Raw genomic sequence first — 18,285 nt, 5'->3', positions numbered from 1 at the left:
AGCCTGGCCCACGAGGCCGTGAGGATGATGTTCCTGAGTAGAGCAGCCAGTCCACAGAGAGAACAACATGGCTGGCCCTACTATGAGACATGATGCCCCTCAGTGACTAAGGGCGATACAGGGGACAGCCCAAGAGACACAGTGTGGGAATTGCACCTGACCTGATCCCACCACACCGAGGCAAAGCACTGGGGGAGTGCAGTGGACCAGCAAGGGAGTGGAGTGGCAAGGTCCCCAGGGAATGGTGAAAGTGGACTTTGGGGCCAGGGCATGGTGCCCCAACAGACTGGACTGGAGAACACTCCTAAGGGCCAGCAAACGATCCTTGAACGAACTACAAGCCTTTCTTTGTGAAGTGTTTTGTTTTGTTCTTTGTCAGTGGTTTGTTTTTGTAGTTTTATTGTCTGGTTGTATACTTTTTCTTTGTTTTCCTCTGTCTTGTTTTCGTGCATGTTTGTGTCTCCACAGGTCTGTCTGAATAGGACAGGCTGGATGAACTATCTGGAGGAAAAACAATAGGACAGACAGTTCCGGGAGGACAGACAGTTCCGGGTGGGGGAGGGGGAGGAGGGTAAGGAAGTGGTGTTAATAAACACAGGGACAAGGGAACAACATGGGACCCAAAATGGTAGTGAGGGGGGAGTGGCAGGCCTGATGGGGAACCATCAAGGGTAAGGTTGTGTAGAGAAGAGGTGTAGCTGTAGCCCAGGTGGGGACAGAGCATCGTAGTGGGGCAGGAGGAACGTCAACGGGAGATGGAGGAAGGAGATGGGAGTCAAGGGGCATTTATGGAGGTCTAGACAAAGACATGTACATGCAAACATATATAGGAGGATCGGGATATAGATCTAATTGTCTACCTTTATAGGTTTAATATTAAGGTAGCGGACGGACCTTGGGCCTCTACTCAAGCACTCCCTCAATGCATGAATACTTTCGTTTATTAAATTGGTACTGTATGATGCTCACTCTCACAACACAACTGCTGAAGCCAAAGTGGGTGAACAAGTAAATGTGGTGAAGAAAGGTGATGGTGCCGGGCTATCAAAAGAGATAGTGACTGGGGTCTTAAAGGCTTGAAGATAAACAAGTGGCCATCTAGCTCCGAAGCAATAAAGCCCACATGGAAGAACACACCAGCCTGGGTGAGCGAGTGATCCCAAAGGGATCAGTTAACAGGCATCAAAGAACAAAAAATCATCATAACATTGGCTGCACACCTCCATGATAGGATCGCTGAAGACAAATGGGTGCATAAGCAAATGTGGCGAAGAAAGCGGATGGTGCCCGGCTATTAAAAGAGATAGTGTCTGGGGTCCTAAAGGCTTGAAGACAAACAAGCGGCCATCTAATTCAGAAGCAAAAAAGCCCAAATGGAAGAAGCACGCCAGCCAGTGCGATCACGAGGTGCCAAAGGGACCAGGTATAAGGCATCATGCAAAAAAAAAAAAAAAAAAAGAATATGTGTGTGTGTGTGTGTATATATATATATTTATATGTATACCATATTGGATGAAGGGGGAAGTGCAGAGTGGAGACCCAAGGCCCAAGTGTCGGCCACTGGAGTTCCCCTCATAGAGAGGTTTAGGGGAGGAGATGGGTCAGTCAGGGTGCGAAGTAGTACCGATTGGGAGCACAGCTTTCCCCCAGATCCTGGATGCTTCCTCCCCCCAACTACCATGATCCGAATTCTCCCTTGCAGGGCTGGATAAGGCAGAGGTTGTACACTGGTACATATGAGGGCTGGAGGCACAGGGAATCCAGGGTGGATGATAACTTGAGGACCAAGGGTGTGAGGGGCGATGCTGGGAGAGTGTAGGGTGAGTGGGTTGGAAATGGGGAACTGATTACAGGGATCCACATGTGACCTCCTCCCTGGGAGAGGAACGGCAGAGAAGTGGGGCAAGGCAGACTCCGGATAGAGCAAGATATGACAAAATAACGATGTATAAATTACAAAGGACACATGAGGGGAGAGCGGGGAGGGAGGGGAAAAAAAAGAGGACCTGATGCAAAGGGCTTAAGTGGAGAGTAAATGCTTTGAGAATGATTGGGGCGGCGAATATATGGATGTGCTTTATACAATTGATGTATGTATATGTATGGATTGTGATAAGAGTTGTATGAGTCCCTAATAAAATGTAAAAAAAGAAAAGAAAAAAAAAGAAAGAAAAGAAAATGATTAGGGCAAAGAATGTACAGATGTGCTTTATACAATTGATGTATGTATATGTATGGACTGTGATAAGAGTTGTATGAGCCCCTAAAAAAACGTTTAAAACAAAACAAAACAAAAAGTTAAGACAAGAAGTTACCTAGAACAAGAAATTCAACCTAAAATTAATGATGAGGGGTCACTTTGTTGGACTTTAGAAACCTATTCTTCACTTTCCTCAGGGCTGTCTTAACTTCCTGATTCCTCAAGGTATAGATTATTGGGTTCAGGACTGGAGTAAAGATGGTATAAAACACAGACAGAACCTTGTCTATCAGAAAATCACTGAGTGGCCACATGTAGATGAAGATGCATGGTCCAAAGAACATGAAAACCACGATGAAATGAGCTGTGCAAGTGGACAGGGCCTTGGAGGATCCCCCTGAAGAATGCTGTTTGATAGTAAGCAAGACAATGACATAAGAATTAAATAAAAGAATAAAGCAGGACAGAGCAATTATGCCACTTGTTGAGATCATAAAGAGACCCAGAACATTAGTTTCTATACACGCCAACTGGAAAACCACAGGAAGGTCACAGAAAAAACTATCTACCTTATTGGAAGCACAGAATGTTAAAGTGAGGGCAAAGATGACCTGGCTCATTGAATGCATGACTCCCACAACCCAGGAAACCACCACAAGGGCAAGACACACTTGAGGGCTTATGATCGAAGCATAGCGGAGGGGTTTGCATATTGCTATATACCTGTCAAAGGACATAGCCATGAGTAGAATAATCTCGGTACCAGTAAAAAGATGAAGAAAAAAGATCTGGGTTATGCAACCATCGAAGGAAATAACATTATGTCCAGTGAGGTAGTCTGTAATCATCTTGGGGGTGGCAAAGGAAGCAAGAGACATATCAATGATTGAAAGGTTGGTAAGCAAAAAATACATGGGTGAGTGTAGGCGAGAGTCAGCGATAACTGTGATGACGATGAGACTATTACCCACCATTGTAACGACATAAAACAATGAAAACACTGCGAAGAGGAACATCTGTAGCTCCCAGGAACTGGAGAGGCCCAGCAAAATAAACTCAGAGACAGTTGATTTATTGGCAACATCCATTGTATTAATTGATGGGTGAAAAGCCTGTACCACAGAAAAACAAAAATCAAGAAAAAGTCATACTCCATGAAGCAAAAACTGTAATTCCGAAACTCTACTTTTACTGAAGATACAATGATCATTTTTGCTTTCGATTTCGATGTGTATGTAACCTAGTATTGTCTAAGGTCCCTATAGAGGACATAGGAGAATTAGTCATGGGTGTCCTAGGGGGCCCTGGTGGTGCAGTGGATTCAGAGTCGGGCTGCCAACTAAAGGATCAGGGGTGTGAACCATTGTGTTGCTCTATAGGAGAAAGATTGAGGCAGTCTGGTTCCATAAATATTCATAAGTTTGAAAACCATATGGATTCATTCCTCTATCCTGTGGGGTAACTATGAGTCACAATCAATTCAGTAGAGTTTGGGGGGTTCTGTAAACATTGATAGGGGCCCTGGTGGTATAGTGGTCACAAGTTAGACTGTTAACATCAAAGTTAGTAGTTCGAAATCAACAGCCATCTCCTCAGAAGGAAGACTAGGCTTTCTACTCCCATAACCACTTAGTCTAGGAAACCCACAGGTGCAGTTCAACCCTGTCCTGTAGGGTCACCATCAGTCATAATTGACTTGATGCCAGTGAGTGTGATTGGGTTTGTGTAAACACTGATGCCTCCCTGCTAGCCCAGTGTTTTGAGTGCTTACCTGATACTCAGAAGGTCAGCAGTTAGTACTCACTAGAAGCTCCGTGGAGAAAGATGTGACAATTTGCTTCTGTAAAAAATTGACAGCATTGAAAATTTCATGGGACAATTCTATTCTGAATCAGAATCAAATCAATGACAGTGATGTTGGTATATCAACTCAAACAACTGTTTCCTGGGTAGCTATCACAATCTATCATCTGAATATCTAGGGTCCTATGCTGTTCTTATACTAAAATTAGATGGTAATTTTATTATATATTGTTGCACTTCTATTTAGAAATTGTTCTTTCCCAAGCAGAAGTTTTATTTTAATTCAACTGGCTGATTTTCAGTATACTGCTCTATTTTCCACACCAATTTGAAAATCCGTAACACTAACAACATAGTTCCTCTAAGCAATACACCTGCCTTTTACACAAATTTCTCATATTTTTTTAAAAAGGTAAATAAATAATCAAGACTGCTTTTTTATGACGTTTGGAGAATAACTTAATAATGTGTGATAGTTTCTTCTTGATGCAATTAATAATAAGTAATATTCCAGGTTAAGTACTGGGTTTTGCACAAGCAATGCACCCACACATATAAGGTGTATATAAAATTTATGAAAATAATATTTAAGAGGATTATAAGACTGGCAAAATATACAATATGCTTGTTATTTTCCTAAAAGTGCAACAAAAAGAGACATAGCCATATGCACACAATATTGTTAGCACATAAGCTTAACTTATAAATGAGCCACTTTAACATCAAACCTGAGAGATGTATTGTATATTAAGGGGTAACTTTCTTTGTTGGATGATTGAAGTTTCAATGTCAAAGACATCATTTTAACAGAGGTTCTAACAACCAAAAGTTTAAAAAAAATCTGAACCTACAGAAGGCGAGTTTTCACCAAAATTTATACTCTAGTAAAGGAGACTACAATACCATATTAATGATAATACATTACATATTTAGTAAATTATTTCTTCATAATTATGTAAATGCTTCTTAAAATGGCTCTGGGAAAATCAAGGTCTAATATTTACTATCTGACCTTTCCTGGGCAGAGGGATTTAAATGAGGACATAAATAATATTTGAATTATGGACTTCATGTACATAAATTACTAACTGATTAATAACACTTTATTTCTCATCGAATTGTTCTAACAACATGTATTCATGAATTTATGAAAATTTATTTCTCTCATTCTTCCTAGCCTCATTTGGCACATCAATGTGAAAGGGAATTATAGATTATTAGAGACTCTAGGGAAATACAATGTAATTCACAGAAATTACAAATAATGTTTCCCTTCTGATATTAATTGGTAACCAAACTAGGTCATATCATCCAAAACTGCCATGCTTACCTTTCTGAGTATTTATCTGTTTGTTTATATAATCCAAAGGAAAATAAATAGCATGGACTAAGCAGTTACTCTGTGCAGACAATGTATTCAGTATGAGTGCACACACACAGAGTCATAATTCACTACAAGCGTATCCTCCATGAAAGAGCAAATCAACCACATACACTAGCTGTATCACATGCAAGAGACCTGGGTCATTAAGCAACATTATTGTGAAGTTTCAACGAACAGTTTCTAGAGAAAAACTATGAACATATTGACAGATGAATGTTCCCTGGTTAAAATCCAACAGATATACATTAAGAATTACTTATTCTGATACTAATCCATTAATTTTGCTTTTGTTTTTCCACCACATAAAATTATGTATGTAATCAAAATTTTTTTTATATTTCCTCTTATTGTTTCTGAATTTGGGGGTTTGTTAGGAATTATTTTCTCTCAGTCCATAGAAATTTATGTTCCTGATATTTGTGTAGCTTCCATTTTAACATCTAAAGCTTTGGCCCCTTTGGATTCTACAGTTCAGATATGAGGAATGGATGAAGTTTTACCTTTTTCCCACCTGGCTATTCAGTAATCTCAAAATCACATATTAAAAAGTGCTTATATTCTGCACTCATTTGATATACTTTTTACCATACACATAATTTCCATGTGTGATTATGTCTATTTGTAGGGTTCTCTTCTGTGTTATTTGATCCTTTGTATCTTCATGCACCAACATGAACATGTTGTATTTGTGGGTCTTTTCTTTGCAGTCATGGGAGCCACGGCAGCACAGTGATTAAGTGTGTGGCTTTATCTAAAACATCACTAGTCCTAACCCAGCAGCCTCGTGGAGGAGAAAAATGTGGCAGTCAGCTTCTAGTCAACAAAGAAGGACTTAATTTCAATTTCTTTATCTTTAAAACATGAGTGTCTATTCCACTGATACATATTTATGATCTATGACTTACACAAATTTACCGAAAGGAGATTGTTGCCAGGTGCTGTAGCGATGATTCTGACCGATGGCAGCCCTACAGACAATGAAGGAAGCACTATCCTGCGCCCATTGTTGCAGACATTGCGGCCATCCATCTCATTGAAGGTCTTCCTCAAGGATATGTCATATTGCTTTCATTTGAATTGTTTCCTCATAGGCAGCAACATATGCACAAGCTGTTTTACTGTTCTCACCTCCATGGAGAAAGGGAAAGGACAGACAGGCATTTAAAGTCATTTGAAAGCACTTACCAGACCTAGAACAGAATCAGAACGATGGAATATCCAAATGATGAGTAGGCTTCTGCCAGAGAGCATGTAGGTGGTCGATTTTAAATATAAGTGGCCTCATTGAATCATAAGTTGTTAAGCAGCTGTAGAAAAAAATGGATGTTGTAGGGATTTGGAAACTTACCAAGATCATCTTTCAGTGGGATTTATTAAACAACGAAGTCGGTATCATTTGTTTCACAAAGGGAAGCTATCTCTAGGTCTTTGGGGAATTTACTGGGATTGTTTTCACCTGGACCTGAGTGGTTCAGGGAAAGGAAAGAAAGTCATTTTCAAGAGGCAACCAGACATATCAGCTAAATAAATTTTAATAGGAATTCATAGTAAATTCATCCCATTCTAGAGAGCACAAAATGAAATTTAAAAATTGGCATTGCCTCACAAATAAATTTGAGTGTCTATGAGGTATTTGACACCCATAAGTAGTCTAATAGGCAAAAATACAGCCGAATAAATTTAGTTGATTGTGCAATCAATTCTCAGAGATCACCAGTGAAATTGACTTTAGAGAAAGGAAAATTGGCAGTTCGGTGAATTCAAGAATGGATATGCTCTTGCAGGACCAGGTGATGAAATTGTCCAAAAATGCAAACTAGAATTTAGATTGGCAAGGGATAACTGGTGTGAGGGAGAAAAGCATGATACAAATCCATACAGGGGGAATTTGATAGCTATTTACCGAATGACCGTGACATCTTTTATATGGCATTGCTATCCAATTTGCTGCTTATAAACGCAGGAATGCCATCTAAAATGTATCACTTGATGTAAACGACAATAGGGAGCTTATGTAAAGTAATATAATACACAGAGTGAGGGCAATTCAAAAGTACTATTTTGAAAAAAATTTCCTCAATGTTTTGGAGAAGGGAAAACTTTCAAGCAGGTGATAATAACGGAAATAAGTCAAAGGAAAACCTTGGTTAAGTACAAGCAATGGGAATATTATTTTTAAAATGAGAATTTCAAGTAGCTGCCATTAGTAATATTTGTATTACTGAATAATAACAATATGATTATGTCTAGTATAAGTCTGTGTACTAAATGAAATTCTGTAGTCAAAACTAAAAAAGATGGGAAGCTGATCAAGGGTTCAGGGTTTGGGTCAAGCAGATCTATATTAAAAAAAGTATAAGGAAACTTTCCAAAGGTATGGAAATATTCTATATCATGATTGTGGGGGTTGTTGTACAAGTCTATTTATTTGCAAAACTGATTGAATTAAGCACTTAAAATTAGTAATTTTCCTTGTTGTAAATTATTCCTTAATAAAATTAGTTTTAAAACAAGTGTAATTATGCATATTAAAATATGCATCATGCAACAAATGTGCTTGACACAATGGATGGATGTATGGATTGTGATAAGAGTTTTACAAGCCCCTAATAAAATGATTTTTTAATTAAAAAATATATAAAACATTGAAAAACAAAAAAAATTATATACATCACATACATAATTAAAAGGAAATGGGAGTATAAATATTTGCCAGATTTCTGAAAAATTACTATTCCTAAGATATAAAAACATATCAAAATTAATTAGCTTCATTAATAATTGGGGACCTACATGTTATAATACAAATATATGTTATTTTATCCATCAGATTGATCAAAATTTAAAAGAAGGATAAGAAATGGATGTATTTCTGAGCTGTTGGTGAATGTCTGGATTGCTGGATAAGAAAACAACAAACAACAATAACAAACCCCTTGGTGATATAGTGTTAAATTCTAAGTCCTGTAATGTAAAAATATCTTCTAGGATTAAGTCATAGAAATAAATGCACGACTCCATGACACTATTTACAAGGGCATTTATTTTAGGAAAGGAAGTGGTGGAAACACCATCCATCAGCCTGTCATAATGTGGGGGCTTGTGCACTGCTGTGGTACTAGCACCCATGTGACATTTATTTACAATGCCACTAGGGTCACCCATGATTTCAGCAGAGCTCCCACACTAACAGACTGGGTAGAAGGAAAAGTTGTACTCTTCTTAGGAAGCCGCAGAAAACCTTATGAACATTGTCTCGTCCAGAGCTGGAAGAAGAGACCCTTAGGTTAGAAAGGCACTCAACATATAACCAGGGAAGAACCAGACGGAGTATATCTTTCAAGTCCTTCATTTGCTGGGAGGACATCAGTCAAAATGAAAAGAAAGTGCCACAAATATCCGTTATGAACCAGAATGTAAATGTACTATATATGAACATTGAAAATTTGGGATTCTTCATAAATAACATGGAGCAAATGATGACTGATATCCTAAGCATACTGAGATGAAATGGAGTGGTTATTGGTCACTTTGAGTAGGACCATGATAAGACTTACTATTGAGAATGAAAAATTTAAGATGAATGACATTGAATTCATCAACAAAAAGAACATTTCAAGATCACATGATAGAATTTTGCAGGATCAATGATGACTTCATTGGGAATATCTTTTTCAACACCATAAATAGTAACTGTACACATGGAATACACAATAATTAAATTTATGACATCTGTAGGAAGAAACCCTGGAGAAGATGAAGAGGCCATGAACGTACTGAAGAAGAGACCATCAATTTCTCAAACACAAGTTTGATTTGAAACAGAGGAAAATTAAAATAAGACTGTGAGAGTCAAAATACAATCTTGAATAAATCCCCCAGATTTTAGATACCATCTGAAGAACAAATATGACACATTGAACTCTAATAAGAGAAGACGAGATGAGTAGTAAAATGATGTGTAGAACATCATACATTTTCTGTATTTTTGGTTTATATTGTTTTGTTCAGGTTTTGTTCATATTAGAGTGTATCTCACAGATATTATGTCAGTGTTAGTAACCCTCTTGAAGCGGTGTTATATGCTTTTCCATTTTCAGAATATAGGGATTTGCAGTGAGGGGGTATAGTGGTGGAGGGGAGTGGGGGTGAAGGAAGATGATGTCAAGGAGTCCATGTAGACAAATATTGTTCAGAAAATGATTGTGGTAGAAATTTTACAGTTCTACTTGATGGCATTGAAATATGGAATAATCCATGATGCACACCTTACTGACACAACTGCAGAAGAAAACTGTGTGCACTAGCAAATGTGGTGAAGAAAGCTAATGGTGCCTGACAATCAAAAGATATAGTGTCTGGGGTCTTAAAGGCTTGAAGATAAACAAGCGGCCATCTAGCTGAGAAGCATCAAAACCCACATGGAAAAAGCACACCAGCCTGTCTGACCACGAGGTGTAAAAGAGATCAGGTATCAAGCATTAAAGAACAAAAAATCATATCATTGTAAATGTGGGAGAGTGCAGAGTGGAAACTCAAAGCCATTAATAGGCAACTTGACACCCCCTTACTAAAGGGTTGGGGGGAAGAGATGAGCCAGTCAGGGTGCAGGGTAGCAACGATGTAACATATAACTTTCCTCTAGTTTTTAAATGCTTCCTTGGCCACCACTATCATGACCCCAATTCTACCTTACAAATCTGGCTAGACCAGAAGATGCACACTGGTACAGATAGCAACTGGAAACACAGGGAATCCAGGACAGATGGCCACTTCAGGACCAGTGGTGAGAGTGGTGAAGCCTGGAGGGTGGAGGAAATGTGGGGTGGAAAGGGGGAACCAAATACAAGAATCTACATACAGCCTCCTCCCTGGGGGGGTGGACAGCAAAGAAGAGGGCAGGGGAGACTTCGGACAGTGTAACATATGACAAAAAATAATAATTTATGAATTATGAAGGATTCATGAGGGAGGACGGAGGAGGGAGAGAGGGGGAAAATAAGGAGCCGATATTAAGGGCTCAAGTAGAAGACAAATGTTTTGAGAATGATGATGGCAACAAATGTACATATGTGTTTGACATAGTGGATGTATATGTGGATTGTGATAGTTGTGTGAGCCCCCAATAAAATGATTTTTAAAAAAGAAAAGCCATTGTAAATATATTTACATAGAATATTTGTTATTACATAGAATATTTTCCGTGCAAAAATGGAAAGTGACAAAATCAAACTGATTACCAACTATAGAATCAACTTGGAAAAATAACAGATATAGAGGTTTATTTAATACCATTCTGTGAGAACAAGTAGGACTAGACAGTCTTCTTTCCCTCCTGTCTGTGCTTTCATAAATCCTCCCACTAGTCAACAGATGTTACGAAACACCCACTATGTAGGAGTGCATGCATTAGTAATACATAATCTCTGACATAGATGATTCTATAATTATTCAATGCCAAGTCAGTATTCAGTAACAGTAGAAACTCTATACCAAGAATCACCTACCCATTCCTCATTTTGATACTATTACTGATTATGACTTTATATTTCATATACCTTTAATTTATTTTTATACTCGCTTTTAAAAAATCATTTACTTGAGAGCTTGTACAGCTCTTGTCACAGTCCGTGCATGCATCCAATATGGCAAGCACTATACTAGCTTTTTATAATGCTATTAAAATCACCAACAATAGAACTAGATAACTCTAAATTGGAGTTATCATGAATGATTGCCTTATTACTAACCCTTAATTAAAATGAGGCTTTCTGCTGCCATCCAGACTTATGGGCTCAAAAACTCACAGGGATAGTTCTAGGATGTTTTATGAAGCTGTAAGAGTTGGAATTGTCTCAATGTCAGTGAGGTTTTGTTTTCGTTTTAATTTGAGTTATATTTGACCATGCAGCTCCCTGTATTAAGGATCTCACTTTTCATTACAGTTTCAAAGTACTTCCTTGCATCATTTCCCTTCCATCTTCAGAACACTCACCAGTCTGTTCAGTAGGGAATGCCTGGTTGATATAAAGTCTTTCAGCTAGGAGGTGCTCTCTTTACTTAACTAAATAACGAACATTTTCTTTGATGGAGCATATTTATCCAAATAATTCTTTTTAATAGTTACATTGTATTCCATTACATGGATACCTAATAATGTATTTTAAATTAGCAGGAGAAAATTGGAGAGCACTTTTAATTGAAGATAAAACAAATATTTGGGCAAAGTAGCCCAGTGAAATTTCTGGAACCTGAATGAAGGCCGAACATGATAGTGGGACAAGAAAAAAAGTAAAACGAAATAGAGGAAAGAACTAGGAGGCAAAGGATATTTATACAGGTCTTAATACAGGCATGCACATATGTAAATATATTTATATATAATGAGAGGGAAATAGATCTCTGAGCATATATTTGTATGTGAAGTAATAAGGTAGCAGATGGACACTGGGCCTCTACTCAAGTACTCCCTCAATGCGACAACACTTTGTTCTAATAACACAGCATTCTGTGATGCTTACCTTCCCAACACTATCGCTGAAGACAAAATGGGTGCATCAGAAAATGTGGTAAAGAAAGCTGATGGTGGTCTGATATCAAAGATAGAGCATCTGGGTTCCTAAAGGCTTGAAGGCAAACAAGTAGCCATCTAGCTCAAAAACAGCAAACCCCACATAGAAGAAGAACACTAGCTTGTATGATCATGATGTGTCCATGGGATCAGGTTTCAAGCATCAAAGACCAAGAACAAAAATCATATCAATGTGAATGAGGGGAGTGCAGAGTGAAGACCCAAAGTTCATCTGTAGGCAATTGGATATCCCCTTACAAGGACGAAACACAAGGGTCACAAGGAAGAGACGAGTCAGTCTGGGTTCAGAATAGCACGAATGAAACATACAACTTTCCTCCAGTTCTTTAATGTTTCCTCCTCCCCAATTCCCCATTATCATGACCCCACTCTACCTTACAAAACCAGCTAGACCAGAGCATGTACACTGGTACATATAAGAGCTCAAAACACACGGAATCAGGACAGATAAACCCCTCAGGACCAATAATGAGAGTAGTGATACTAGCAGGATAAGGGGAAGGTAGGGGAAGAAAGGAGGAACTGATCACAATGATCTACATATAACCCCCTCCCAGGTGTACAGACAACAGAAAAATGGGTTGTGTTAGTCTGGGTACTTTAGAGAAATATATCCACAGAAACTCATGTGTATAAGAGAGAGTTTTATAAAAAGGTTAAGTGTGCATCAAGAAAACATCCCAACCCAGTGCTGCCCAAGCCCACAAGTTCAACATTTACCCATTAACCCATATGTCCAACATCAATCCACAAAGTCCTCCTCCATCTTACAAAACAAATGCAATGATGCCGACTGCTGGAGGAAAGCCAAGTAAGTGAATGTGTAAACATCTCAGCGCTGGCAGGGGTCTCCACATGGCTGCTCCAGCACCCAGGGCTGCATCGGGGTAGGTCCATGTGACTTCTCCTCAGGGATATCTTGCAGGAAGCAAGCCTTGCCAGCCAAAACAGGAAACTGGCTAAGGCAGCTGCACCCTGGTCCAACCATCAGAAAGCAAGTGGCCCAAGAACTAGAAAGGCGAGGCTCACTGAACCATTTATCCCTCCGCCCCTCAATTAACCCGACATGTGTTTATTGGCCAGGTTTGCATAATAAACGAAGTACTTCATGGGTGGAGGGAGAGGAGTGGTCTGTATAAGACATGAAAAAAACATTTTAAAATTTTCAAGGGTTCACGATGGAGAGAGGGTGGGGGAGGGGGAAAATGAGTTGATACCAAGGGCTCGAGCAGAAAATGTTTGGTAACTGAAGATGGCAATATATGTACAAATGTGCTCCACACAGTGGATGGATGTGTGGATTGTGATGGGAGATGTAAGAGCCCCCAATAAAATGATTTAAAAATTAAAAAGAAGAAAAATGGAATGATATGATATGTGTACTAAATCCCAATTAATAAAGAGAAAAGAAAGTATCATTAAAAAGGAAAAATCAAAATGGATATCAGAAGAGATTGGAAACTTGGTCTTGATGCAATTGATGGCCTGTTGCACAGTCAGCCCCTTGCCCTGTTTCAGCTGATGACATTGAGCTTTTCCATTGCCTCTTCTCACAGATACAGTCAATCTGCTTCCTGTGCCTTCAATTAGACAAACTCCCTATGCACATTCATCATTTACGTTGTTGAAAAACAGATCTCTTTCAAAAAATTCTATCATGCAATCTCCTACTTTGCAATCGCTGCCTTATTTTCCAACTGCTGTTCCTTCCTCCTTGTTTGTGACTTTTTAATTCCAATCACCAACAGTTAATAATCAATGCACCTTAATTGCATGTGTGATCAATTGCAGAACTGAAGAAGTTGGTAGAATTCTTCAATTTCTTCATCATTAGCTTTCGTGATTGGTATATAAGTTTGAATAATACTTGTATTGCTTGGCTTTCTTTTTTTTTTTTTTTCAGGGGAGAGCGTGAACGCAGTCCCCCACTACCACAAATTATGCAGTCGAGTTTCCACATTTGGGGAAATCGCAGGGGTCAGCACATCCAGAGTGCAATGGATAAGCCTCGCCCTGGGAAAACCACCTTCGTGATCATGGTATCTCCCCTGCCAGAGCATTACACTTCAGGATAGATCTTAAAATGTCCTTCTTGGAAATGAAAGCGATTCTATTCCTCTTGAAATTATTATTCCAGGTATAGTAAATCATATGATTGTCTCATTCAAAATGGTCACTAACAGTCCACTTCACCCTACTAATGCTTGGAATAGAAATATTTGTATGTCTCACTTCTTTTTTGAAAACTCCTAATTGTCCTCAATTTATATTTCTGATAATTGTTGGATGTCTGCAACTACTTCTTCTTGTTTTTAGTGAAGTTCCAACAGTGAAGTTCCTGAAAGCTTTACTCCATCCAAGTCACTAGGGTTGACTCTGCTTTGTGAAGGCAGCTCTTCCCCACATTTAATTTGAGCACCTCTTTCCCTGAGTGGCTAATTTTCTGGTGCTGTACCTGACACTAGTCCCTCACTACTCAGAAGGTTTGGGGTCACTAATTCATCAGAAGTGAACAGCATATATTTTTCTTTCTAATCTGTTCTTAGTCTGGAAGCTCTGCTAAAATTGTTCACCTTGGGTGACCCTAATGGTATTTGAAATCATTTTTAGCATTACAGCAAAATGCAAGCCACCACAGTGTGACAAAGTGACAGATGGATGTTGTGTCAAAAGAGGATGGAGGAAATGCATCATCATTACACTGAAAGGATTAGTAAGCCAACCACCATATCAAGAAGTAGCTATGATTTAGAAACAATGTTATTGAAGTGAGATATACAAGCCATACTGAAGGCATTATCAAAACAAACAAGGGTGTCGGAGTTGACAAAATAGCAGTTGAAAGGGTTCCATAAGTTAAGGAAACAATCATTTTCCCATGCCAAGAAATTTGGAAGACTTTGTAAACTGAATAAAAGAGATTCATATTTCTGCCTATTCCAAGGAAAGATAAAGCAACAGGGTGTGGAAACTATAGAACAATATCATGAATAGCACATGCAAATAAAATTCTGATGACAGTAATTTAAAAATGGTTGTGGCAGTACATTGAACAGGAACTGCCAGAAATGCAAGTTCAGGACAGGATGTGGCATGAGGGCTCGCATCATTGAAGTCAGATGGATCTTCACTGAAAGTAGAGATCATCCGGGGGAAAGAAAGCTTGGTTCTGTTTTATTAACTAGGTAGAGTATTTGACTGTGTGGGTCATAACAAACTAAGGATAGCTTAAAAAGAATGGGAATTCCAGAATACTTCATTGTGCTCATGAGGAACCTGGACATGGACATAGAGCAGTACAAAGGACTGCTGAATGGTTTAAAATCAGGATAGGTGTGTATCAGGGCTAACTGGCAAACTGGATCGAGAAGGATGTGGCATCAGGATTGAAGGAAGGCAAATTAACCACCTACTGGATGCAGATGCCTTTGTTGAAAGCAAAGAAGTTGAAGAGCTTACGGTTGAAGATGAAAGACTACAGCCTCTTCACTGTGGATTCCAATACTCATAACTGAACTAAGAAACAACTGTGTGATAAACAGAAAAAAATTAAAGTTGTTTAAGGTTTCATTTTACTTGGACCCACAACCAATATTCATAGAAGCATCAGTCAAAAGATGAGATGATGTATTGCATTTGGCAAATCTGTTCCACAAGACCTCTTAAAATTGATTTCTTTAAAAAAGAAACAAAGACGTCACTTTGAGTCATAAGGTTGGTTGGACACTAACCATGGCATTTTCGATCGTCTCATCTGCATGTGAGAACTGGATGATGAGGAAGGAAGAACACAGAAGAATCGATGCCTTTGAATTGTAGAGCTGATGAAGAACGTGGAAAGTACAAACTACCAGAGGAAAATGCATCTCTTTTCCTTAGATACAACCAGAATGTTCCTTAGAAGCAAAGAAACTTAAGCTCATGCATTTTGGATGTGATATCATGAGGAACTCCCAGGGCATAACAGTTGGTAAAGAACAGGGGTCAGCTAAAAATAATAAAAAGCTCAAACTTACTTCCATTGAAGTAATTCTGACATATATTGACCATATAGAACAGGAGAGAACTCTCCCTGTGGGTTTCCAAGATTTTAACATTTTTTAATTGTTTTATTAGGGGCTCATACAACTCATCAAAATCCATATATACATCAATTGTTTAAAGCACATTTGTACATTCATTGTCCTCATCATTCTCAAAACGTCCCCTCTCCATCTCCACCCAAGCGCCTGGCATGAGCTCCTCATTTTTTCCCCTCCCTCCCTGCTCCCTCCTCCTTCATGAACCCTTGATAAGTTATAAATTATTATTTTGTGATATCTTGACCTGTCCGACGTCTCCCTTCACCCATTTTCTGTTGTCCATCCACCAGGGAAGAGGTCACATGTAGATCCTTATAATCTGTTCACCCTTTCCAACCCTCACTCGCTTTATGTTCCTAGAACTGCCACTCACACCACTGGTTCTAAAGGAATCATCAACCCTGGATTTCCTGTTTCCAGTTCCTATCTGTACCAGTGTACATGCTCTGGTCCAGCCAGACATTCAAGGTAGAATTGAGATCATTATAGTGGGCGGGGGGCAGGAAGTATTTAGGAACTAGAGGAAAGTTGTATGTTTCATCGCACCCCGGCTAAATCATATCCTCCCCGACACCCTTCTGAAAGGGGATGTCCAGTGGCCTACAAATGGGATTTGGGTCTCCAATCTGCATTCCCTCTCTCATTCACTATGGTAAGATTTTTTGTTCTGCTGATGCCCAAAACCTGATGCCGTTGACAACTCATGATTGCACAGGCTGGTGTGCTTCTTCCATGTGGACTTTGTTGCTTCTGAGCTAGACAGCCACTTGTTTACCTTCAAGCCTTTAAGACCCCAGACGCTATATCTTTCGATAACCAGGCACCATCAGCTTTCTTTGCCACATTTGCATATGCACCCATTTGTCTTCAGCAATCATATCATGGAGGTGAGCACACAATGGTATGATTTTTTGTTCTTTGATGCCTGATAACTGATCCCGTCCGTACCTCATAATCACACAGGGATTGTAACTTTTTACAGGAGTAAAAAGTCTCATCTTTCTCCTGTGGATGATGATTGGTGGTTTCTAACTGCTGACCTTGTAGTTAGCAGTCCCATCTGTAGCTCCTGGCAAAAAAGAGGTAGAACCTTAATGAGATGCATTGCCATAGCGGCTGCAAAAACAGGCTCAACTATAACAATTGTAAGAATGGTGCAGGACCAGGCACTGCTTTGTTGTTCTGGTGCACATAGAGTCACCATGAGCCAGAAGCAACCTGATGGCACCTAGCAACAGCAATAACAACCACAATGCAGAAACATTTAAGCAAAGGAATTCTGGGAAATAAAGTTCTCAACTTAACCAAATTGACAATATTAATGTGTATGATAGTTTACCCCAGAGTCCACAAAAGAGATTCAATTAGCTGCATTTGTCTCGCACTTGGTTGTTACTGGGGTTTTCAGATGGCCTCCTTACCATTTGTATGTCTCGGTTGGAATCTCTATATGTTACACACCTCATCAGTGAGTAATTTATCCTGCGTTTATCTTTTTACCCTATGTTTCTTTACACGGATACTACATCCCAAAAAAGACAGAAATAAAATGTGCAGACCTGTTAAGAGATTATATCATTTGACACAATCTATTGAAAATGCTATTCACCAGGCTAACACAGTGCCACCATGCTGATAAATATTCATATTTTATTTGAAGGAGATTTAGAATCCATTATAGTCAACTGTCTGGACAAAATTTATATCTTTCCTTCTTGGAGGACATTTTTGCTAAATGCCAAGATACCTCAGAAGGCCAGGCACTTTCCTTCTGTATCAGCTTTAGATATGTATGAAGCTCCTTGCGTGTAGACCATCCTCCTTGAGTGTAGATATATTTGAATTTAAAAGAAACCCTCTGCTCCTTTTTCTGCATAGCCAGCACACGATGATTAGATAATATTAAAAATGATCACATAATTGCAATGCAATGCTAATTTAAAGAGAAGAAATGAGACACAACCCAGTTCCTGTTACACAGAGATTCCAAAGTACTTCTAAAAGTACACATATTTCATTTGTTCATCTTTGATATTTCTTAAATCCACTAACCTATGCAGAGTTTAAAGAGCCCCGCCACAGCTTTCTGCTCCTGTCCTGTGACAGTCTCAGAAACCTCAAGGGCTGTTCTGCCCTGTCAGACAGGGTCGTGATGAGTTGGACTCTATCAGGGGTAATGAATTTGGAGTTTGATGGCCCAGGGGTTAAGCGGCTAACCAAAATT

The 18,285-nt window shown here is 39.1% G+C and overlaps 1 protein-coding gene and 1 non-coding gene across 2 annotated transcripts; both read right to left on the bottom strand.

Moving 5' to 3' along the window:
- Window positions 1–2,340: 2,340 nt before the first annotated feature.
- Window positions 2,341–3,288, bottom strand: LOC142426679 (olfactory receptor 4K2). Its single transcript, XM_075532262.1, has one exon. It carries the CDS (start codon window positions 3,286–3,288, stop codon window positions 2,341–2,343), a length of 948 nt encoding a protein of 315 aa, XP_075388377.1.
- Window positions 3,289–13,879: 10,591 nt separating this feature from the next.
- Window positions 13,880–14,042, bottom strand: LOC142427148 (U1 spliceosomal RNA). The gene has a single exon (XR_012779964.1). It is a non-coding gene; the product is annotated as a U1 spliceosomal RNA (small nuclear RNA).
- Window positions 14,043–18,285: the final 4,243 nt, after the last annotated feature.

This window comes from Tenrec ecaudatus, chromosome 14, assembly GCF_050624435.1.
Source record: "Tenrec ecaudatus isolate mTenEca1 chromosome 14, mTenEca1.hap1, whole genome shotgun sequence".
NCBI lineage: Eukaryota > Metazoa > Chordata > Mammalia > Afrosoricida > Tenrecidae > Tenrec > Tenrec ecaudatus.
Note: the sequence above shows the minus strand (reverse complement) of the source record. Positions and strands in the feature narration are given on the sequence as shown.